Source organism: Delphinapterus leucas, chromosome 8 (genome assembly GCF_059928025.1).
Source record: "Delphinapterus leucas isolate spDelLeu-1000000601 "Yukka" chromosome 8, BTC_Dleu_Yukka2, whole genome shotgun sequence".
Classification (NCBI taxonomy): Eukaryota; Metazoa; Chordata; class Mammalia; order Artiodactyla; family Monodontidae; genus Delphinapterus; species Delphinapterus leucas.
Window position 1 is genome coordinate 101915577 of NC_143136.1, and position 25198 is coordinate 101940774.

At 37.9% G+C, this 25198-nt stretch overlaps 1 protein-coding gene and 1 long non-coding RNA gene across 4 annotated transcripts in view; one reads left to right on the top strand and one right to left on the bottom strand.

Moving 5' to 3' along the window:
- Positions 1–7695: 7695 nt before the first annotated feature.
- On the top strand, positions 7696–23302 carry LOC111183370 (uncharacterized). The gene is made up of 3 exons (XR_002646972.2): positions 7696–8337; positions 9481–10246; positions 16813–23302. It is a non-coding gene; the product is annotated as an uncharacterized LOC111183370 (long non-coding RNA).
- C8H2orf76 (chromosome 8 C2orf76 homolog) overlaps positions 11577–25198 on the bottom strand; it is an 86775-nt gene continuing 73153 nt past the window's right edge. For all 3 annotated transcript variants that reach the window (XM_089916900.1, XM_089916902.1, XM_089916901.1), the window contains 2 exons: positions 19279–19360; positions 11577–11751 (listed from right to left, as the gene is read on the bottom strand). In XM_089916900.1, coding sequence (XP_089773026.1) covers positions 11675–11751; positions 19279–19360 — 159 coding nt within the window. In that variant the 3' untranslated portion in view covers positions 11577–11674. The remainder of the gene's footprint in view (positions 11752–19278; positions 19361–25198) is intronic.

Genomic DNA, 25198 nt, shown 5'->3' on the forward strand with positions numbered 1-25198 from the left:
AGTAGCCAGTTAGATGTACACACGCAGGATTCATGGGCGAGATCTGGGCTGTTGCATAAAGTCAGGAGTCCACAGCATCTAGTAGTCATTTAAAGTTGTGAGATGCATGAGGTCATTGAGGGAGTAGAAAGGTTGAGAAGATGAGGAAGGACCAGCAGAGGAAATCAGGATGAGTTGCCAGGGGCTCATGAGGAAGCTAAATGAAGACCGTGTTTGCAAGTAGGAGTGCCAAGTCAATCTCTGTGTCAAATGCTTCTGATAGGTTAAGTAATTTGAAGACAGAGAATCATATTCCTTTGGCAACAGGGAAACCATTGGTGATCATATTCCTTTGGCAACAGGGAAACCATTGGTGATCCTGACCAGACCCATTTCAGTAGAATAATGGGGATGGAAGCCCAACTGGAGAGAGTTCAAGGGAAAATGGGAAGAGAGAAAGCAGAAAAAAAAAGAGGGTATGTATAACCCTGTTAAGGAACTTTGCTGTAAAGGGAAAATGGGACCACTGCTGTGGGATGGTCAAGATGGGAGACGTTACAGCACGTTTACATGCTGCTGGGAATGATCCAGTGGAGAGGGGAGGTGAGACGACACAGGAGAGGGAGAGGCTGACTGCTACGGTGGAGCTCGAGAGGCGGGATGGATGCACGAGTAGAGGACAGACTCAGAAAGGAGCACTGCTCATTCACCACCGTCACTGTGGTGGAACAGAAGCAAGCTGTCTTCTGATGACCACTGTTTTCTCAGTGAAATAGGAAGCAAGGATAACAGCTCAGAGTTAGAAAGAGAGGAGGTGTTAGAACTGAGGGCCAAGGACAGCGATGGAACCAGGGAAGTGTTAAGAACCGCAGGGCAGCGTTAGGAACTCACTTGAGCTTAGAAGTCATGAACTAAATCTTTGTCAGTCAACATGTTCTCAGGCAGCCATGCAAGCTATTCAGGGCAGGTGTGGAGAAGGCAGAGCGTGGAATTAAACCTGGGGGCTTGGGGATGGTGAGGGTCCTACAAAGGCAGGATAATGGAGGACGAGAAAATCTCAATTAGGTTAGGGGAGGGACAGTGAGAAGACAGTGGAGTCAACGATGGTGGAGTCTTGTGAGGTTGAAGGGCTGTGGGAGAGAGCACCAGAGGGAAAGAAAGGGAACGGCAGTAGGCAGTGGTTGATGAATGAGAGGCATGATGCTGAGACGAAGTCGTGGACGAGGATGTGGTTACTGATGATAACTAGGCTAAAGTTTGACTGTAGGAGCAGGTGGCTGAGACCGCTGAGCTGGCCAGTGACTGCGAGGCCCCTGGTACTGGAAGGCTTGCCTATATCAAATGACGCCAGGAGTAGTATTGGCATGAGCCAGGAGCTGATCTGAGTTTGCAAGGAACAAGGGGGACTGGCACTGGCCCTACAACAAGGGGGTGGGGAGGCAGGCGGTGTACAGTCTGATGGCATCAGGCACAAAACTGGGGGTTACGTGGAGGAGGAAGGGGCAATGATCAGGAAATTAAATGGGATTCTTGTATTTCACTAAATAGGATTTAACAACAAAAGGATTGAACATGACAGTCCTTGATCTTTCTGGCTCTCATTTCCCAAGAAGTGAGAAATGGGGGGAAGAAGCACCCCAAATCTTATCCTTATCACTTGCCTTAGTCCTGTGAAAGAATCAGAGCCTCAAGCATACTCTACTCACTCATGGACCACAAGAATATGATTAATGGGGGTGGCATTTTTCCTGTGTATTGGACTTAATAGGAATGAGGCTAAAACCAAAGCCTTGAATCTCTAAGGCAACGTTCCCAGCATTTTCCAAACGGTTTGCCTTCACGTATTTCAGGAGTCGTATGACATCACCTGGGACCTGAAATGGATTTTCTCCATCTTAAATCTCGCTGCCTATGAATGACATTACTTACTGAATACTCATGTGAAGAACCAGAAGCACAGAATAGAGTCGGGTCACTGCTCTCTAAAAACCCACACTGTAGAGCAGCATGACACACACCCTGCATATTCCTTTTATTTCTTAATTTTTATTGGAGTATAGTTGCTTTACAATGTTGTGTTCGTTTCTGCTGTACAGCTAAGTGAATGTTATACATATACATATATTCACTCTTCTTTTAGATTTCCTTCCCATTTAGGTCACCACAGAGCACTGAGTTTCCTGTGCTATACAGTAGGTTCTCATTAGTTATCTGTGCTATACATAATAGTGTATGTATGTCAATCCCAACCTCCCAATTCATCCCACCCCCTCTTCTCCCCTTAGTAACCATAAATTTGTTCTCTACCTCTGTGACTCTATTTCTGCTTTGCAAATAAGTTCATCTGTACCATTTTTCTAGATTCCACATATAAGCGATATTATACTTGTCTTTCTCTTTCTTACTTCACTCTGTATGACAATCTCTAGGTCCATCCACGTGTCTGCAAAGGGCACTATTTTATTCCTTTTTATGGCTGAGTAATATTCCATTGTATATATGTGCCACATCTTCTTTATCCATTCCTCTGTCGATGGACATTTAGGTTGCTTCCATGACCTGGCTATTGTAAATGGTGCTGCAATGAACATTGGGGTGCATGCATCTTTTCAAATTAGAGTTTTTGTATTTTCTGAATATATGCCCAGGAGTGGGATTGCTGGGTCATATGGTAGCTCTATTTTTCATTTTTTAGGGAACCTCCATACTGTTCTCGATAGTGGCTGTTATCAATTTACATTCCCACCAACAGTGCAAGAGGGTTCCCTTTTCTCTGCACCCTCTCCAGCATTTATTGTTTGTAGATTTTTTTGATGATGGCCATTCTGACCAGTGTGAGGTGATACCTCATTGTAGTTTTGATTTGCATTTCTCTAATAATTAGTGATATTAAGCATTCTTTCATGTGTTTGTTGGCCATCTGTATGTCTTCTTTGGAGAAATGTCTATTTAGGTCTTCTGCCCATTTTTTGATTGGGTTGGTTTTTTTGTTGCTTTTTTGATATTGAGCTGCATGAGCTGTTTGTATATTTTGGAGATTAATAACTTGTTGGTTGCTTCATTTGCATAAATCTTCTCCCATTCTAAGGGCTGTCTTTTCATTTTCTTTATGCTTTCCTTTGCTGTGCAAAAGCTTTTAAGTTTAATTAGGTCCCATTTGCTTATTTTGATGTTTGCTGTAGGTTTGTCCTATATGGCCTTTATTATGTTGAGGTAGGTTCCCTCTATGCCCACTTTCTGGACATAGTTTTTATCATAAATGGGTGTTGAACTTTGTCAAAAGCTTTTTCTGCATCTATTGAGATGATCATACAGTTTTTATTCTTCAGTTTGTTAATGTGGTGTATCACATTGATTGATTTGCATATATTGAAGAATCCTTATATCCCTGGGATAAATCCCACTTGATCATGGTGTATGATCCTTTTAATGTATTGTTGGATTTGGTTTGCTAGTATTTTGTTGAGGATTTTTGCATCTATGTTCATCAGTGATATTGCCCTGTAATTTTCTTTTTTCGTGATATCTTTGTCTGGTTTTGGTATCAGGGCCTTGTAGAATGAGTTTGGGAGTCTTCCTTCCTCTGTAATTCTTTGGAAGAGTTTCAGAAGAGTAGGTATTAACTCTTCTCTAAATGTTTGATAGAATTCACCTGTGAAACGATCTGGCCCTGGACTTCTGTTTGTTGGAAGATTTTTATTTTTTTATAGATTTAAAAAAATTTTTTTGGCTGCGTTGGGTCTTCGTTGCTGCACGCGGGATTGCTCTAGTTGCGGCGAGTAGGGGCTACTCTTCATTGCTGTGCATGGGCTTTCTCATTGCAGTGGCTTCTCATTGCACAGGCTCTATGCGCGTGGGCTTCAGTAGTTGCAGCACACGGGCTCAGTAGTTGTGGCACACGGGCTTAGTTGCTCGGTGTCATGTGGGATCTTCCTGGGCCAGGGATCAAACCCATGTCCCCTGCATTGGCAGGCAGATTCTTAACCTCCCTGCACCACCAGGGAGGTCCCTGTTGGAAGATTTTTAATCACAGTTTCAACTTCAGTACTTGTGACTGAGCTGTTCATATTTTCTATTTCTTCCTGGCTCAGTCTTGGGAGGTTGCATCTTTCAAAGAATTTGTCCATTTCTTCTAGGTTGTCCATTTTATTGGTGTAAAGTAGCTTGTAGTAATCTCTTATGATTCTTTGCATTTCTGTGGTGTCCATTGTAACTTCTCCTTTTTCATTTCTAATTTTATTGATTTGAATCCTCTCCCTTTTTTTCTTGATGAGTCTGGCTAGTGGTTTATCAATTTTGTTTATCTTCTCAAAGAACCAGCTTTTAGTTTCATTGATCTTTGCTATTTTCTTCGTCTCTATTTCATTTATTTCTGCTCTGATTTTTACAATTTCTTTCCTTCTACTAACTTTGGGTTATGTTTGTTCTTCTCTCTCTAGTTGCTTTAGGTTTAAGGATAGGTTGTTTGAGATTCTTCTTGTTTCTTGAGGTAGGATTGTATTGCTATAAACTTCCCTCTTAGAACTGCTTTTGCTGCGTCCCATAGGTTTTGGATTGTTGTGTTTTCATTGTCACTTTTCTCTAGGTATTTCTTAATTTCCTCTTTGATTTTTTCAGTGATCCATTGATTATTTCGTAACATATTGTTTAACCTCCATGTGTTTGTGTTTTTTACAGTTTTTTTTCCTGTAATTGATCTCTAATCTCGTAGCGTTGTGGTTGGAAAAGATGCTTGATATGATTTCAATTTTCTTAAATTTACCTAGGCTTGATTTGTGACCCAAGTTGTGATCTATCTTGGAGAATGCTCCACATGCACTGGAGAAGAAAGTGTATTCTGCTGCTTTCGGATGGAATGTCCATTAAGTATCAATTAAGTCTATCTGGTCTAATGTGTTATTTAAGGCTTGTGTTCCCTTATTAATTTTCTGTCTGGATGATCTATCCATTGGTGTAAGTGGGGTGTTCAAGTCCCCCACTATTATTGTGTTACTGTCAATTTCCCCATTTATGGCTGTTAATATTTACCTTGTATATTGAGATGCACCTATGTTGGGTGCATATCTATTTACAATTGTTATGTTTTCTTCTTGGATTGATCCATTGATCATCATGTAGTGTGCTTGTCTCTTGGAACAGTCTTTAAAGTCTAATTTTTTTTTTTGTCTGATATGAGTATTGCTACTCCAGCTTTCTTTTGATTTCCATTTGTGTGGAATATCTTTTTCCATCCCCTCACTCTTAGACTGTATGTGTCCCTAGGTCTGAAGTGATCTCTTGTAGGCAGCATATACACAGGTCTTGTTTTTGTATCCATTCAGCCAGTCTGTGTCTGTTGGTTGGAGCATTTAATCCATTTACATTTAAGGTAACTATCGATATGTATGTTCCTACTGCCACTTTCTTAATTGTTTTGGGTTTGTTTTTTTTAAGATTTTTTAATGTGGACCATTTTTAAAGTCTTTATTGAACTTTTTACAGTATTGCTTCCATTTTATGTTTTTTGGCCACAAGGCATGGGGGATATTAGCTCCCCAACCAGGGATTGAACCCACCCCCTGCATTGGAAGGTGAAGTCTTAACCACTGGACCTCCACAGGGAAGTCCCTGTTTTGGGTTTGTTTTTGTAGGTCTTTTTCTTCTCTTGTGCTTCCCGCCGAGAGAAATTCCTTTAAAAGGAACTATGCCAACCAGGGATCGAAACTGTGCCCCCGGCAGTGGAAGCACAGAGTCTCAACCACTGGACCACCAGGGAAGCCCCGTATGTTTCTTTTAAATCATTATACATTATATGATCCTCTCACTAACAACCAAAAAATGAGTCTCCAAAGGCCATTATCCAAAATCAGTGTTAGTATTATAACCCAAAATGCACACTTGCGGATGGGGGACTGGTCTCAGGTCCGATTCATTGAATAAATACATCTCCTTTGATGGAGGGAAATGACAAAAGCTGTGCTCTCCTCTACCATGTCCTCACTTCCCATAAATGCTGGAGGTACAGAGGGAAAAGGTCGATAGTGACCATGAGCTTCATGCTGGGGGTTCAACATGAAAGATGGGTACTTTCCAGGGCCACAGATACCCAAGACCCCCCCATCACGACAGTGGAGTTCAAAATGTTCACCTCAATCCAAGTAAGAAACTATGCCACGTACTTCAGTTACCTCTGCTAATCTGATTAACCATGAGAGCCTTTTAAGAGTAAAATGAAGGGAAGCAACCTGTAGCCAATAATCAGAGCCCCTCCCCCAACACACATGCATGCCCACACAGCGAAGAAAAGAGGACCAGAGTCTGGATCCTTGGACACCATCATACTTGGACTTCTCTCTGCTCTAGAGATGTAGCTCAGCAACCTCAGGCTCCTCCAGCCCCTGCCGCCACATGCAGGAAGTGGGAAAGCCTCACTCTCCCCTCGCCCGCCCTCCTCAGCAGTGAGCAGCAGTTTTCCCAAGGGGCCCAGGCCAGGCCATCTCTCTGAGTGTCCCGCATAGGCAGGAGCATCACCACCTCTCCCGCATGCATCTGGAACAGGCAGAAAGGGAAGGGAATGAAACACCTTTGCTGTGGCAAAAAGCTCCTCAGATTCCCATAAAACTAGGTGATTATTAAGTGGGGCTAGGGCCTGTATGTTCCTCTGGCACAAGAAGAGAAAGTAAATTCAACTGAGAATGGCAAAAATGCTTGGAGAAGGGGTGACAATCAACAAAAATTGGACACAGTCTCTCGGCCCGTGGTTGACAACCTTCATACCATGTTTCTCCAAGTGCCCGACACCCCTTGTTTTCAGTGAGTGGCAGAACGTTCTTTGACCTTCCAGATTTTAGGCCTTGGGAAAGTGGCTTAACATCTGAGAGCATCAAGGTTTTGGGCTCCAAATTGAAGTTGATGCTGCTGCACTGTTCATAATAAGTATCATAAGACATCTGATGAGCACTTACCTCATGCCAGGCCCTGCCTACTAAGTCCCATGTAGGCAGTGTCTCACTTGATCCCCAAGACTCTGTGAGGTGGGCATCATCATCTCCACTTCACAGATGGGGCTACTCACAGCTCTACCCAACTTGAGGACTTGAATAATGGATAAAACACATGCAGTATCTGGTATACAATGATGATTCAAAAAGAAAATGAGACTTCTATATATAAGAGAATGATATTTTAAAATAATCAAATGATAATGCTTTAAAATGCACATTTAAATAATGATACGTGTGCAGGAAAAAAAGCTCCTAAAGTATAAACACCAAGTTATGCAAAAAAGTTACCTTTGAAGGGGATTTTTACTTTTTACCTGAGTTGTTTTTAACAAGCATATATTACTTGTATAACTTAAAACACACTCAAAAGATCAGAAACATTAAAAAAATACATAGCAAAAATAACCTAGATGGAATATGCCAAAATATTAATGGCAATTGCTTGATCGATTTTTTTCCTGCTTCTTTTAATTTCTACACATGCATTAGTTTTTACTAATTCTTAACACAAATACATTCTCCTTAAATATACAGATACAGGCTTTTACCACCTTTACCTCCCAATTCTAGGCCCCTCCCCAAAGGTAATCGATGTTATCAATTTGGTGTATAATCTTTTGTGTATATGTATATATGTGTATACAATGTGTATATTCATATACACACACGTATTATATGTACACATTATATATATATTATCATTTTGTGCCTTTTTTAAACAAACGACATCAGTTTATGAGTCTCTCTGCAATTTTATCCATCAAGATGTCTCAAAGATTGTCCCATGTCAGTAAGTAATATGAATGTCCCCCATTGTTTCAGATTCAGTAGTAACCCAGAGTATAGATATACCAAACGTCATTTAGATACTCACAGCATTTAGGTTGTTTACAGTGTTTTTCTACTATAAATAACACTGCAGTGAATTCCCTTATAAATACCTCCTCCTGCAGGCATGAGAGGGGGTTTCTTTGGAACAAATTTTAAGAAGTGGAACTGCGGGGCCAAGAGAAGATGTACATTTGTTATTTCAATAGATAGCACATCAAATTGCTTGACCAAGTGACTGCACATGACTTTATACTCCCACTGGCAGCGTAGGCACACATCACTGCCAATACTTGTTATCAAACCCTTTACTTTTTGCCATCTTGATGAATGGAAATGATACTCTGTTGTTGTTTTAATTTCCTTGAATAACAGGATGTGCATCTTTTCACATTTTTATAGGCCGTATATGTTTCCTTTTTTTTTTTTTTTTTTACAAATTTCTTCTTTACAAAATGTGTCCATTTTTCTGTTGCAGGTTCGTCCTTTTCTCATTGACTTGTAAGAGTTCTTCATATATTCTGGAAACTAATCCTCTGTCTACCTTGTAAGTGCAAGTAGTTTTTCCCAGTCTTTACTGGCCTTTCAACCCGTTTATAATTTTTCTGGGGGGAGGGGGAATCTAGTTTCTCATATAGATACATCAAACTCAGAAAATTATGGCACTTGCACATTTTGTGTTTTAAGAAGGCCATCTCTACCCCCAAGATCATAAAGATAATCCATTTTTTTCCTAATAAATTCATCATCTTGTTTTTCATGCTTATTTAATCCACCTGAAATTTTAGTGAATGGTAGGAGGTAGGGTCCTTAATCATTTTTTTAATGCCTAGGCAAGGGATAAATATCCATCTTTCTTCACTGATTACAAATACTACCTTTATTATATACTAAGTTCCCATATACAGCAGTCAGTTTCTATTCATTGATTTTTTGGTCTACTTCTGTATCACAACCAAGATGTTTTAATTACTACAGCTTTAAAATATATTTTGACATCTGCTGGCAATCCCCCCTCCTTTTTGTTTTTCCAAATTGATCTTGGCTATTCTTATACATTTGCTTTTCCAAATGAACCTTAAAATCAGTTTGTCAAATCCCAATATAAATCCTGGGATTTTGATTGAGGTTGCACTGAAGTACAGATTAGGTATAAATCGACATCTTTACTACATCAAAGCTTCCATCTATAAACATGTAGTATCTCTCTATTTACATCTTTTATATACTCTAGTTAACATTTTATAGCTTTTGTGCACAATTTAAGTTCATTATCAGGCACTCATAAAGTCTCTTATTAGTTCTTATAACTTGTCAGTTGATTCCCTTGCAATCATATTGTCTGCAAATGAAGGTGTAGTCTCCTTTCCAATGTCTGTGGTTCTCACTACTTTTCTTTTCTTATTGCACTGGCTACAATAAGAGGCAGAACAATTATGAATAGTACTGGTAATAGTGTCCTCCCTGTCCTATTCATTTAATAGGTTTGCTTAAGCACTTCTCCATTAGTAGGTTTTCTTTGAGTAACCTTCATCAGGTTAAGGGGATTCTGTTCTATTCTATTTCTATTCACGTATGGGGTTGCCCACCATCAGATGCTTTTTTGGGGCAACACTGAGATAGCACAATTTCTTTCTTCTTTATATATATATTTATTTTTTATTTTTTATTTTATTTTATTTCTTTGCAGTATGCAGGCCTCTCACTGTTGTGGCCTCTCCTGTTGTGGAGCACAGGCTCTGGACACACAGGTTCAGTGGCCATGGCTCACAGGCCCAGCCGCTCCACGGAATGTGGGATCTTCCTGGACCGGGGCACAAACCTGTGTCCCCTGCATCGGCAGGCAGACTCTCAACCACTGCGCCACCAGGGAAGCCCTTCTTTATATATTTTAAGAATTATGTACATTGATAAGTTTTCTATGTTTTGAACCAATCTTTCACTCTTGGTTAAAAGCCCTTTTTAGTCGTAATGTATTTTAGTTTCTGATTTTTACATCTGTGTTTACAAGTGAAAAAAGCCTATATGTAACTTTCTAATAAGGAAAATAAATACACGCCAAAACAAAGGATTAGACATATGTACATATTTTTGCATTATTTGTTAAAAAGAAAACATACAGGTAAAGGTATGCTTAATTTTTCTTAAAAAAGAAACAAAGTGTGTGTAAATTGAATGTTTGCAAAATAATCAAATGGAGTATGCTTTAACCTGTTCTTCTACTTACTAAATTCCCTATTTGGGTTGATGCTGTCACCATCGATCCAGTCACTCGCTCCAGGAAGAATCATTGAAGTCTCCACTCCTCCTCCTACACCTTCCACACCAGCCATTCACCTAGTCCCAAAGATCCTACCTCATACCTCTCCTGGGAGGCCACAGGATGAAATGGGCAAGGTTGGGAATTTAAGAAAGACCTGGATCCACTCCCAGTGCAAATTACTGCATTGCCTTGGGTAAGTTACCATACCTCTCTGGGCCCCAATTTCCTCAGCCATAGATAGATAAGATACTATCAAGACTAGAGAGTTGTGGTAAAAATTAAATAACACATGTAGGTACCTAACACAATGCCTGCCATCTAATGCATGACCAAATGTTAGCACTATGTCAACAAGGTCTCCTCTTCTCCATTCCCCCCTTCTGTCAAGTCCTAGGGGAGTCCTTCCAAACTTCCTCTGGTCTACAACAACTGTCCTCTAGTCTTTCTGCCATTTGGACATTGCTGTCAAAGCTTACGTTCTAAAATACAAATCTAATCATGTAATTTATCTGTTTAAATCTTTTCACTGGCTCCCAACTACCTACTAGATAAAATTTCCAACTCCTCAGCATAGCTTATAAGGCCTAGCTCAACAGACCTTCTGCCCTTATCTTCCTCTATTCCAAGTACTTTGTCTTTAAACAAAGCAACGCATCTTCTGGTTATGTTATCCAGACTTTCAAGTTTGATTTTTTAAGCAGAATAGGTTTTCTTAAATTAGCCTATACCACAATGAAACCAATTTGCCCTTCTAGCAGTTTTAAGGCTTCATGGAAAAATTCTAGAGCCAACTAACCTCTCTCAGAGTTCCAATTAGATGCATGCTGGCTGAAAGGCCCCCTTGAATTCACTACTCTTCGGGTGCTGGTAGTCCGTCATTAAAGTATTATGTTATTTTGAAAGAATGTATCACCCATGACTTAGACTTGTTCTCAATGAAAAATTTTCTTCCAGAAGTGCAATCATCCTGCTATCTTCTCTCTCCAAATAAATGAGTTTGATTCTATTATAGTTTGCTCCTGAAGTCAGGAAACACAGCTCAGAAAAAAACATTTCAGCAATGTTATTTGTGTGGGCTTAATACGAAAAGAAAGAAAAGCCCTCTAACATCAGAAAACCTCCCTAAAATATACCCAATTCAATTTCATGTGTGGTGGTGTGTAACATGGTAAGTGAAAAGATGGCATTCATGGTCATAAGAGACTCTTACAATCCCTGCTAGCCAAAGATAGTAACAGGGGTCTAATTAGAAACTATGGAGAAAACACAAAATAAACAGAATGACCTTTAAGTCTTATTAAAGAATCCAACATGCAAGTCACCAAAATGACCTCTAATTTCAGAAAAACAAATTATAACTAAAGAACCAACACTCCATGGTGATTTTTGAATCACTATTTCTTTCACTTAAAAAAATCACATTTTCCCCATAAATAAATATATTATTTTAAAACAAGAAAGAAAAAAATGAGACCTGCAGAAGAGAGAACACACCACAGATTTTACCTCAAATGGCAGAGCTTGGGATTAATTTTTTTAAGTTTATTTGTCAATTTAAAAAACTCACTAGTGGAATAAAGAGCTTAATACAAGTATGCAAAAAGGAAGCCCTGTGAAGTTTTCACCAGGATGAAAGGGGATTAGCTTTGTAGTTCTTATAGTCGTCTTCACAGAAGAATGCAATTTCAGTTTCATTGGCTGAAAAAAAAAGAAAAATAGAAAATGGAAAAAAAGTTGAATGTAAAACTAGATTTTAAACAAGTATGGAAATCCATTTCTTTGATTCAGTGCTTTAGTTGCCTAAAGTTAGAAAGATGAGTTACTTGTTTGATTTCACATTTCACAAAATCAACAAGAAGTATAAGTTGTAGTTATAAGACTCTAGAATTCAACTGATTTAAAAGAAAAATAACCAAAAACATTAGAAACAAGAATTAACACATGAATCTGGTTTTCAGGAAATCATAAAATTGCTCATTTATAGTCCTCTTAACAGTCCTAGAAATAATAAGCCTTTATTTTTTTCAAATTTGCTACTCAGTTACTGAAGAAGGAGGAAAACACTTCTTTTTTCCCCTCTCTGAAATTGGCCTGTAGGTATAATAATTTAATACTTAGAGGATCAGTAGAATATTTTACAGATCACTTTACATTCTCCCTCATGACCCATCAAAATATGTGTCTGAAGAAGTTAATTTTTTGCCTGCTTATGACTAATTCATGAGGCTTCAACAATATGCAAAGTGAAAGACACAAATTGGCTTCTACCGCAATACCTTCAAATACCTCTAATTATTCACAGGGGATATGGCACAGCTAAAGGACCCACAAAGGTTCAGAGCAGTCACAATTCTTTCAACTTAACAGGTCAAGGACTCTGTCTTCTGAAACAATAAGTCAGCAACATTATTAATTCAGACTGGAGACAAACCTGATGGAAAGCCTTCCAATTATTAAACATGCGATTCTTTAAGGCGTCACGCCAACAAGTTCCACATTTGTTTTTTAAATTAAACCAGAAGTTAATACAGTCTGCTTAGCTTTTACAGAAAGAGCAAAAGGGCCTTCAGAATCTTGACAAGAAAACAGACAAGATTATTTGTAAGGAATACTGATCACACAATTAACATATCCTCCTAAAACTGACAAGTGAAACTCTTCAAGCCAAATAAATAGGATAATAAGGAAGGATGCCAAGGATTACCACTGGTCTCCTAGTTTACAGCTCTCATCTCATTAGAATTTATCACAGAAGAACGAAATTAAAGAACTTAGCATGACATTTCATTAAAAATGCTTTTTGCTGCTTTTAAGAATACCAAATTTAATGTTTCTCAAACCTAAATTACCGTGCTCTTTACAGAAAATATAGAAATACTGAAAGAGGAAAATAAAATCACCCATAGTCTCAGATCCTCATTCCAGTCCTACTGTATCTTCAAGATTAGATGAAGATTAATCTTAATAAAAACCAGATTACAAGCTCTTGTCACAATAAGCCTGGATGTGTGTGGAGGGTGTAGGGGATGGGGAGACACAGAAGAAAGAAGCTGGTAATCAATGAGAAGGCCTGTAAACAAATGCGCCCTGGGCAAACAGTAAGTTAATGTACAGTGAAATTTTACAAGAAAATAGCATTTGAAAGAACAGCTAAGAGCTCTACACTTGGAATCAAGGGGTTTCAAAAAATTCAACATTCAAAGAGAAGATATTTTGAGATCTATCCTTCATATAAAAAGCTCCTGGGGTTTCCTTTTTTGAAGAGAAGCAAGCCCAAAGGTACACTACATAATTTGCAAGTGATTCTAATATCCTCCTCCTAATGGAGAATGAGCAAAAGCCCCCTGTTCTTAATAATCACAATGCAAGGTTTCATCCATGATGTGCTATTTACATACAGAACTTTACATCGTGCTTTGCCCACACAGCACTTTGCTCAATACACACTAACTGTAATTACAATTTTACTTACTGCAGTTGACATTTATCTCTGTACCCCTTCTGAGAAACTAATATATCGTTATGGCTCTTCAGGACACCAATAACAGGTTTAGAATTAAGCGGATAAAAAGAAAGAACTGACAAAGCATTTTTGTTTTGACACACAGGTTCTCTTCGTTCTAATTAACTTACAGATCAATCCATTATCTACATAATACATATAATACAGACTCAAAATGAGATCATCTAGGTAAAGATTTTATTTTCAGATGAATGAATTTTTTCAGGAAAACTAGATTGACAAATGGGTTAAAAAGTCAAACAGTCCAGGCTGATAAAATTTTTCACCCTTAACAAATTGGAGAATAACACACACATTAAGAGTTAGTTGCTCTGAACATTCAAAAGAAAGACATAAAATGGATTTTAAACTTTAGTAATGTGGTCCTCAAACAGAAATAGAATATAATGTTTTTTTTAAATCTATAGAACTCTGTTGAAAACGTCTGAATGATTTCACGTAGACTGCAAATTTACTTGCCAATTAAAATGAAAACAAATAACGAACGATTTTCAAGACCTCTACATACCACCCTTTCCACCATTATCCCTTAAATTCCTGCTTCCCAAATTCTATTTAAAATGGCTCCAGAAGAACCCTCGGGAAGTCTACCACATGCCAGTCCCCTAGGGCACCTGATTTTAAATTAAATGTGCTGCAGGCAGCAGTGCACTCAGGTGCACAGTGCTTTGGCGTGTGAATCTGAAATGAATGTGCATTCTCAAATCCAATAAATACACTCCAGCTCATCCCTTTGTCTTACTATCAAATGAAATCAAGTAAGAACTCTCCAAATACATTTGTGGTTCATTTTAATACTGACTTTCAAGTTTAATAAAATGAATGCAAGCTAGGATATCACATGTTGGATATGAAATTAAGAATTTTATAAAGTTTCCATTATAAAATACACATATATACACCTTGAACAGTAAAATAATGACTTCAAATTTTTTAAATATAAGAAAAACAATTTGAAATGTAAAATCTCAAGAAAAATTAAGTGCAATGTACTTAAACTCCTCAACTAACTTATTTCAATAAACTCGCCTACCAACAAGGATTTAGTGTATAGTTTCTAAATCCCTAGGCTTGTACTAGTCAGTACCAAAGCTGTGCGCAGCACAGCAACTGTCATCTGAGGAAAGAGACTGAGACGTGCATCCTGACTGCAGTACAGATAATTAATGATCGGGGCAGACTATCATCCGGCGGGCTGTAATGTGAAAATAACTGCAGATTATTGGCAAAAACAAAAACAGAAACAAAAAAACCACGAAGGGCCAGGTGTGATTTCTGCAGCAATTTGAGACCAAAAGGACAAAGTTTTACCCTCTCCCCTGGTCCAGGACTATACCCCCATCCTTGCAAGTTTCACAAAATCCTAATCTACAAATCATTCAAAACCATGCTCTCTGCTGAGTTATATTTTTAGCTTTTCACCAAAGGAGGTCAACAATCCAACAGATAGTTCCAAACTACTGTGTCTTTTATTTCGTAGCTGCTTGAGCATCTGTTTTCAAGCTGGCAGAGAATATTTCAAACTAGTTTGAAGAAAACAAATAGTAAAATGAATCTGACCTTTGATAGACTGGACACTGTGATTTCCACAACAACGAGGGGAGGGCAAAAAGGGAAGAAACATGTCTGGGAGGTTCCTTCTGACCCTCTTGCTCTGGGATCTCAAATTCCCTGGTCCCACCACCTACTTAATCGAGTACAAGACCACCACTGTTATGATGTTAACGTGAACAGCCAGTTTAACGCGCTGTCAAAGGAGAAAAGCACGTATGCCCCAAGATATTACTACCGAAAAGAGAATGGGAAAGGGACCCAAACCTTCAGGAAACACAAATCAAATATGATCCTGATAAAGAAGTGGAAGCCAAGGAATCCTATAATATGAGCTGCTTATCCAAGATCACCCAGAGGTGCTAGGCACAAAGACTGGGTTCTGGTTGTGGGCAGACAACAGGAGTGACACATAAGACGAAAACAAACCACAAGGGAGCTTGGGAATTATTACAAGATCTGGCTTGATGCGAACTCTTCCCACAGATGAGCACTTATGGTTTGGCCGCCTGTATCTTGTTTTAAAATATTTCCAATGAAACATAACTGACTTTAGAAGAGTTACCCTACCCAAGTTTCCTTCCTAAACCAGAGAAGACCCAAAAGATAGCAGCAGTAGAATGTAGCGAAATGAAAGAGATAAAATATAACCCCAAAAATATTTAACACGCAAATTTATTACTTAGGGGAATTAGTCCATAAAACCACAATTGTTAATAATAAGATGAAAATCTTTAAATTATAAATAACAATTCTAGGTAAGCCCTTCTTCTTCCTTCCACAAAGCAAATCTTTTTATTTATGTATTTTAGAACTAAATCCACAAGCAAAAACCTCCCCTGACGTCAAGCGTAGGCAGAATATACAATTGGGATCTACAATGTAGATAAAAGGCCAGAGAATTTCTCGGTGAGAAAAGAAATCTTCAAACCAGTTTGTTCCCCTAATTTCCCCCCTCACAGTCTTTCTTTTCCTTTCATGGTTTTTACAGAAAAATCCTAATGATACATTTGTTACATTGGCATTATTCCCATGGCAATTGGCTATGATAGCAGAGTGACAGCTCTACAGAAAGATCAAGTGGTAAAAAGGGAGAGAGTGACGACTTCGAATTTTTCTCTTAAACCTCTTAAAACCCTAACCAGGCATGACACCGGGGGAGGGAAAATTCCCTAGAAAAATCACACACTTCAAGTATCACTTTTACCATCTACTTGCACTTAGAATTTTTTGCACTGCTCTAGGCAACAAAGGGGAACATGCAGGAGAGGGGATCACTCCCCACAGGGACCAAAGTCACCCTCAGGCAGGGCTGCAGGCTTGCCATGGCAGGAGAGCAGTTTGAAGTACCACCCTGAAACCAGTGGAGAACCCACAAAAAGGATCTGATGCTGATCTAAGATCTATGGCCTTAAAACAAGAATGACAAAAAGAGGGATTTGATTTACACCTTTATAGGTGGTTCGTTACTTAAGTCTGAAATTAGTAACAATTAAACCAACAACTTGATGTTTTAACAAATTCAAAACATTTGCCAATTGCTTTCTCCAAGATGGCTTCCAAATAAACTAAGTATTTTTGAGGGCCTTTACATGCATTGCTCTAGATGCTTTCATATACATTCTTTTACTCAACCCATGACAACCCTCTGAAATAGGTTTAATTATTTCCGTTTTGTTTTACAGAAATCAAAGGAGAAGTTCAGAGAGGCTAAATGGCTTCCAGGTCACAAAGCAAGCAAAATGTGGAGCCTGCATTCAAACCAACTTTCTCCAAATTTAGGAGTTTATTCCTTAAAATTGGGTCCTCACTTTACAAGTAATACATGTAAATAGTAGAAAAAAGTTTAAATTATCAATGCAAGAACAATTAGATAATGTGGAGAATAAAGGGAAAAAGATTGAATTACTGGCAATGCCACCACCCAGAGAAACCATTTCTATAATTTTAGCATATGATCTTTTCTCCATATACATACATGTAAACACATACATTTTAAAATAATAATGGTATCACACAATATAGTCTATTTCCATTCAATAAACAAAGCTCTACATCAATGAATCCCAAACAGAGAAGGTGAGAGATAACACCTCAGAAGGCATATCACAACCTGGGGGGAGTCACAGAGTTGAGGAAGCACTTCTGTTGGCTTGGTAATAGATATGACAGAAAATTAAGTTTGAGAAAGTCTTATTGGTCAAACTGACCTACAGAAAGTTAGAGGTAATACAGCTTCCGAACAATAGTACGAGAGAACATTCATTTCCTAACACTCCCTCAGATACTACCACTGTTCTTCACATCTGCTAGTCTTATAATCACTGCTTGTTGAAGGTCACCCAGACAGTAAGTGGCAGAGTCAAGCTGTGAACCCAAGCACTCTGACTCCAGCCTCTAATTCTTAACCACTAGAGTAGAAAACTACATAAAATAGTATCTATTTTCATGTGCATTTCTCTCATTTCTAATAAGGCTGTACTATTTTTTATGTTAGCTATTTCTTCTATCAGTAGAATTTATTTCTCCTTTTTATACTAATTATAAGACCTCTTTATAAAGTCAGGCTAATAACTTTTTCTTTGTCATATATGCTGCAAATATTTTTTCACAGTTTATTGCTTCTCGTTTAACTCTATGTGGTCAAATCTATCATTTCTCCCGGCTTTATGGCTTCTGGCTTCAAAGGCATGCCCTTTCTAAGGGCATGCCCTTCTCCCCAAGATTATGAAACTACTGACCTACATTTAAGAAAATTTTTTTACATTATCACATTTAACCTATAGAGAATTTATTTTGGAATGAAGACTAAGAATTTAAATTTGATTTTCCCAAATGTTTTAGCAATGGGCCCAACGTTTTCTGGCTAATTCATTCTTTCCCCCACTTATCTGAGATGTCAAAATTTTGTTATACTGTGAAATTTCTTTTAGTTGGTTTTTGGATTTTCCAGTCTTTTCCATGGAGCTATCTGTCAATTCCTATATCAATACCAGTCTATTATACTAATTATAGTTTTATGCTTAACCACAAGCAGTTGTTAAGTGCCACCTGCTATAATAATATAATAGCAATTGAAGAAATAAATGCCAAATAGAAAATTGTTTTTCCAAATAACAGCAATCAATCTTATGTATTCACAATAAGGAAAGACACTGAATCTAGCCAATAGTGTAGACTTAAACACAGTAAACAAGTCTGACGTTATACAACATGGTATTTAAAATCATATTTAAATTGGAAGATATGTCAGGAACCCAATTTAGCCACATGTGTCATTTAAAAATGAATTCCTGACAGATGTGACTAAAATAACTCAATAAAACACCTGTCAAAAAAATGTAAGGCTTCCTAACATGGACTTCATGAACTTTAGAGTGCTCCTTAACCAGCACATATAAAAAAATTAGAAAGTAAGTATGATTTGTGCTGTTTCATTAGAGTCGCTGACCACAAAGGCATGTCAGAGGCATAATGCCTTCAACTGCTCACATCTCTCTCACAAACTTCATCCAACTGCCACATCATTTGTAAGTGTACACATAAGTAGAATTATAGTGACATCTAATGGTCATAAAACATGTCACACAGCACTTCTTTAAACTAAAACTACATGCATATTCCAAGTTGAAAGGCTAAATCAGGCAATTTTTCAACTGTACACACTAGGCTCCTATTTGAAATTCCATGACTTGGTCGGCCCAGAGTGATCTGGATGACTAACAGAAACTATGCTGCATGGTACACAAACAACATCTCACTTCATTATTCCACATGAGTTCTACCAGGCCCTATTCTCTTAAACTATCTGCTCAAATGACGCTGATATGAGTAAGTAGGTTATTAAGTGAGTAGTAACCTGTCAATCACTTAAAATAGCCCTCTGCAGAATTCTGAGCATACCTTCTGGAAAGAACTATTTGCATTCTGAATGTTTGGAGAGCAGATATCTACTTCCCTGAGTCAAATGATCTGAATCTACATCATTCTTGTCCTTTTCCTCTGAATAACTATACGGTAGTGTAAAGAGCACCAAGGGTACCATTTACATTGCATTAAGTTATCCAAATATAATCAGCCAGGTATCACCATACAGGCCAGGAAAGCCAGGGCCCCCTCCAACTCTACATGGCACACACACTCCTTCTCACCGATTCCAGCTGCTTTCAGGGTGCTGTCTTCTTTTAACAGGAGTCTGTCATCATCTTCCAAACTCAACACAAGTTCATTTGTCTAGACAGAAAGAAAATCTGCATTTTACCAGTACTTACATGTGTTTCATACTTGGTAAGATTCCTCAAAGACAACCGAATTGTTACTTTGGGTCACAGCAATAATTTACATTCTGCTCCCATCATTGTAGGGAGAGAAGTGAACAGATACACAGTGAGTACCTGCTAAATGCACACACTCCATAAAGCACTGGGGAGACAGTGCTAGAACACAGAGCTTTGGAGCTGGAGATGGGTTAAAATTCAGGTTCCACCAATATCCAGCTGCGTGGTCTCAACAACCACCTCTCAGAGGTCTCAACAAACAAACCTCTCTTAGAGGTGCTCTTATGTGCTCATCTGTTAAAAAAACAAAAAAAGGAGGGGGAGGGATGCATCTTCTTACTACCCTGTGGAGAGGATGAAAAGAGATGAAGCATATAAAACCCTCAGGACAGTGTCAGCCACACAGGGAGTACTGTTAGCTGTCACTGTTCTGTTATCATCATCATCATCACATCCTCACAATAATCCAGGAGGAATCAGAGAGGTTAAGATATAGGCCCAGCGTATGCGGCTAGTCAGCCAGGGGGCTGAGGTTCCAGCTTTGGCCAGTCTGACTTTTTTTTTTTTTTTTAATTTTATTTAGTTTTTTTATACAGCAGGTTCTTATTAGTCATCCATTTTATACACATCAGTGTATACATGTCAATCCCAATCTCCCAATTCATCACACCACCACCGTCCCCCACAGCTTTCCCTGCTTGGTGTCCATACATTTGTTCTCTACATCTGTGTCTCAACTTCTGACCTGCAAACTGGTTCATCTGTACCATTTTTCTAGGTTCCACACATATTCGTTAATATGCAATATTTGTTTTTCTCTTTCTGACTTACTTCACTCTGTATGACAGTCTCTAGATTCATCCACGTCTCTACAAATGACTCAATTTCATTCCTTTTTATGGCTGAGTAATATTCCATTGTATATATGTACCACATCTTCTTTATCCATTCGTCTGTTGATGGGCATTTAGGTTGTTTCCATGACCTGGCTATTGTAAATAGTGCTGCAATGAATACTGGGGTACATGTATCCTTTTGAATTATGGTTTTCTCAGGGTATATGCTCAGTAGTGGGATTGCTGGGTCATATGGTGGTTCTATTTTTCGTTTTTTAAGGAACGTCCATACTGTTCTCCATAGCGGCTGTGTCAATTTACATTCCCACCAACAGTGCAAGAGGGTTCCCTTTTCTCCACACCCTCTCCAGCATTTGTTGTTTGTAGAGTTTTTGATGATGGCCATCCTGACTGGTGTGAGGTGATACCTCATTGTAGTTTTGACTTGCATTTCTCTAATAATTAGTGATGCTGAGCAGCTTTTCATGTGCCTCTTGCCCATCTGTATGTCTTCTTCAGAGAAATGTCTACTTAGGTCTTCTGCCCATTATTTGATTGGGTTGTTTGTTTTTTAAATATTGAGCTGCATGAGCTGTTTATATATTTTGGAGATTAATCCTTTGTTGATTCGTTTGCAAATATTTTCTTCCATTCTGAGGGTTGTCTTTTTGTCTTGTTTGTAGTTTGCATTGCAAAAGCTTTGAAGTTTCATTTGGTCCCATTTGTTTATTTCTGTTTTTATTTCCATTACTCTAGGAGGTGGACGAAAAAAGATCTTGCTGTGATTTCTGTCAAAGAGTGTTCTTCCCATGTTTTCCTCTAAGAGTTTTATAGTGTCCAGTCTTACATTTAGGTCTCTAATCCATTTTGAGTTTATTTTTGTGTATGGTGTTAGGGAGTGTTCTAATTTCATTCTTTTACATATAATTGTCCAGTTTCCCCAGCACCACTTATTGAAGAGGTGGCTGTCTTTTCTCCATTGTATATCCTTGCCTCCTTTGTCATAGATTAGTTGACCATAGGCGCGTGGGTTTATCTCTGGGCTTTCTATCCTGTTCCATTGGTCTATATTTCTGCTTTTGCAAAAACAAAAACAGTCTGACTTCTGAGAGAAGCAAATTTGCCTCTGCTGAAAGTCCACATATCTAAACACCTTGCTAACAAACACTTGGTCCCATGTCATGTTAACTAACATTTCTCGTGTGATTTGGGGTGGGGGGTAGATGAGATTGCTCTCCAATGCAATTCACAAATTCAGTTAAACATCATAAATACAGGAGGATTGCTATCTGCCCCTAAACAGCACCTAGTAGTGAGCACTAGCTGGGCACACAGTACCACCTGTCAACCAGAACGCAGCTGTTTAGTGACGGATTCTCTTTCTAGAATATGGCTGAGAGGGAGGCTCAACAATAAGGCCTCTCAGCAGCCAAAAGAGCTGACCCAGAAGCCATGCTCCAAAGCTTCACTCACTAGAGAGCACAGGGGCTTAAACTCCAAAACACACAGATTAAAAGGGGGAAAAAGAACTTCACTAAAGAAATCATTAATTATTGATTTAATATTTATTTATTAAACAAATAAATAATATTTATTTAATAAATATGCACCAGGTCTTAGTTGCAGCACACAGGATGCTCCATGCTGCACGCAGGATCTTCGTTGCAGGCTGGGGGGTCTTTAGTTTTGCAGCATGTGGGATCTAGTTCCCTGACCAGGGATTGAACCCAGGCCTCCTGCATCGGGAGCGCGGAGTCTAAAAAAATCATTTTAGAATAGGTAATACGTACTCACAATACAAAATTCTCCAAGTACATAGGGACAGAGTGAGAAGTAGTCTCCTCCCAACCCCATCCAACTAGTTCTTCTCCAGAGGATTTGTACTAATTCTTATGTATTCTTCCAGAGACTGTCCCTGTATGTGTACCTGCAGGTGGAGATGTGCATGTAAACTTTTTCACACAAATAATGGCATATTATATGCTGTGTTCTAACACCTTACTTGTTTCTCTTAAAATATCTTAAAGTCATTCAAAATCAGTGTAAGAGCTGCCTCATAATTTATCAAGGTTGCAGCATATTCCAGTGAAAGTATTAACTCTCCCTCTCTGTCCCTATTTATGGACATTCAGGTTGTTTCCTATCTCTTCCTACCATACACAATCCTGCAACAAATATCCTTGTACATATATTATTTTGCATAAGTTTTATCTGTAAGATAAATTCCTAGAAGTAGAACTGTTGAGTCAGAGAGTAAGGGCAATTTTTATTCTGACAGATACCGCCAAATTACTCTCCAAAGAAGCAGTACCCATTTATACCAATGCTACCCATCACTGAGAGTCCCTGTTTCCCACACCCTCACCAACACAGTGTATTATCAAAATCTTTTGATCTCTGCCAATCCAGCAGATATAAATTAAGTATAGTCTTAATTTGTATTTATCTTAAGTAAAGATTTGAATATTTTCTATTTTTTAAGAAACTTGTAGGATAATTTTTTAAATGGAATTGTAAAATTAGGCCTTTTCTGTAATATAAGTTAGAAAACTTTCTCTCCGTTTTTCAGTTGTTCCTTCATTTTTCTTATAGTGTCTTTTTTTAAAAAGAAGGCGCTGAATGTCTGTTGAATAAATTAATGAATAAAGTAAAATGTATCAATCTTTTATTTTCCTATCATATTTGGACCTTCAGTCTAAGATTACTTTTAAAATTCCATGTTTACTTCAAATATTTTAATTGATTTCATCTTTTAAACTTTTAATCATAGAGAATTTCAAACATACAATGTATACAGAATAGTACAATGAACCCTCCTGTACCCATCCCGTGGCCTGAACAAATTATTCACTCATGTTAATCTATTTCATTTCTACCCTCACCTGTGGGTTTCATCTTAGATTTATGTCATTAACCCAATGAGTATTTTGGCATAAAGAAAAGGATATGGATTCAATTTAACTGTTTTCTAGATGTCTACCTAGTTCTTCCAATAACATTTACTGAATCCTCCATATTTTCTCCATAAATTTGAAATGCAATATTTAATATATATTAAATTCCTATATATAATTAGGTCCATTTTTGGGCTTCTAATTCTGTGCCATTGAACTAACAGTTCATGTGACAGTACCACACTGTTTTAACTAGTATAGTTTTATAAAATGTCTTAATATGTGCCAGGGTTAGTCACTTTCATTTCTCTTTTTCCTGACTATTCTTCATTATTTATTTTTTGCATGTTAGTTTTATAATCAGTTTCTTTAGCTCATATATATATATATACACACACACACACACACACACATCTACACACACATATATATATACAAAAATACATATATACATACAACTGTAGAATTTTATTTGGGTGGCATTAAGTTTGTAAATTAACTATGAGAGAACTGACATCTTCTTGCTGTTGCATCTTCCCATCCAAATATCCTAATATTTCCACTTAAGTCTCATCTTGTACCCCTCTTTACATGCTTTACTTTTTTGTTAAATTGAGGTAAAATTTCACATAAAGAAAATGCATATATCTTAAGAGAAGTTCAGCTCAATGAGTCTGGACAACTGAATACCCTCACTGGCATTTTAAAGTCTTCTTCTTAAAGATCTTGCATATTTCTTACTGAGTTTATTCCAGAGTGTGACTTCTTCCTTTCATAAACTTTTAACAAGGATAGCTATCTGGTTTCCAAACTCATAAAATATAAGATAGAAATTATGGTTTTTCTTTCAAATCTTTTTGATAGGAATTATGACTTTACAAGTAGCCTACTGATTATAATCAAAATACACACACAGACACACAAATACACTTTCTTGATAAAAAATAAATCATGGGCTTCCCTGGTGGCGCAGTGGTTGAGAGTCTGCCTGCCAATGAAGGGGACGCGGGTTCGTGCCCTGGTCCGGGAGGATCCCACACGCCGCGGAGCGGCTGGGCCTGTGCGTCCGGAGCCTGTGCTCCGCAACAGGACAGGCCACAGCAGTGAGAGGCCGGCGTACCACAAATAAATAAATAAATAAATAAATAAATAAATAAATAAATAAATAAATAAATAAAATTATGGTAATTATTTGTAACTATTGATTCATTCAATAAACACTGAGCTCATCATCCAAACAGGAGGCTCTGGTGGGAAGGTATCCAGTCACCTTTTTATTGTGATGGCAAGAAATTTCTGTGTATACCTGGTAATTGTAATTAAGAAAGTCTTTGGACCTAGAAAATTTGGGAAATGGGGAAAATGCCTTTCGTGAACAAGTTCATTGAGATACAGGAGTTATTTGGAAGTCTCTCCCTTTGGCTAAGGAAGGAGGTTAAAATTACAGGTGGGTTGGAAAACTGACAGTCTGAGCCAGTGATGCTTATAGGCCCTGCAAATGAGGAGTAGAATGCACATGGAAAAATGAGAAAAATGTCTGGTAGTTGGAAAAGGCACAAATGAGGACGTGTGGGTAAAATTTTTAAGTCTTAAAACCATATCTGTGAAAATATATTGACTTCTTCCTTACAAAAGTTAAAGTGGAAATTTGAAGAACCATCTCTGGGGTATATAGTCTGTACTTAACTAGAATGATTATGGTTTAGATGAAAGTTTATAAAGCCAGATTCCAGAAACATTCTAAGTGACTTAATTTGTTCTGGGACTCTTTCTTTAAGTAAATACATTGTTCAACTAAAAAATAGGCCCAAATTTTTCAACTCTAACATGCCAAAATGGAACATATGTTTTAAATATAAGAAACAATTCTAAGATATTTCCAACTATAGCAGGAAAATTTTCTGATTTTTTTAAAATGTAATAATACTGATTATTTGAATATTATGAACTAGGTCTTCATTAAGGATAAAGGAATAATTTACTTATCATTCCTTTTAGGAAACATGAGCTCCATGATGTAAAAATGCAACACTAAATGGAGAATGACAACCTTTTCAAAGAGCA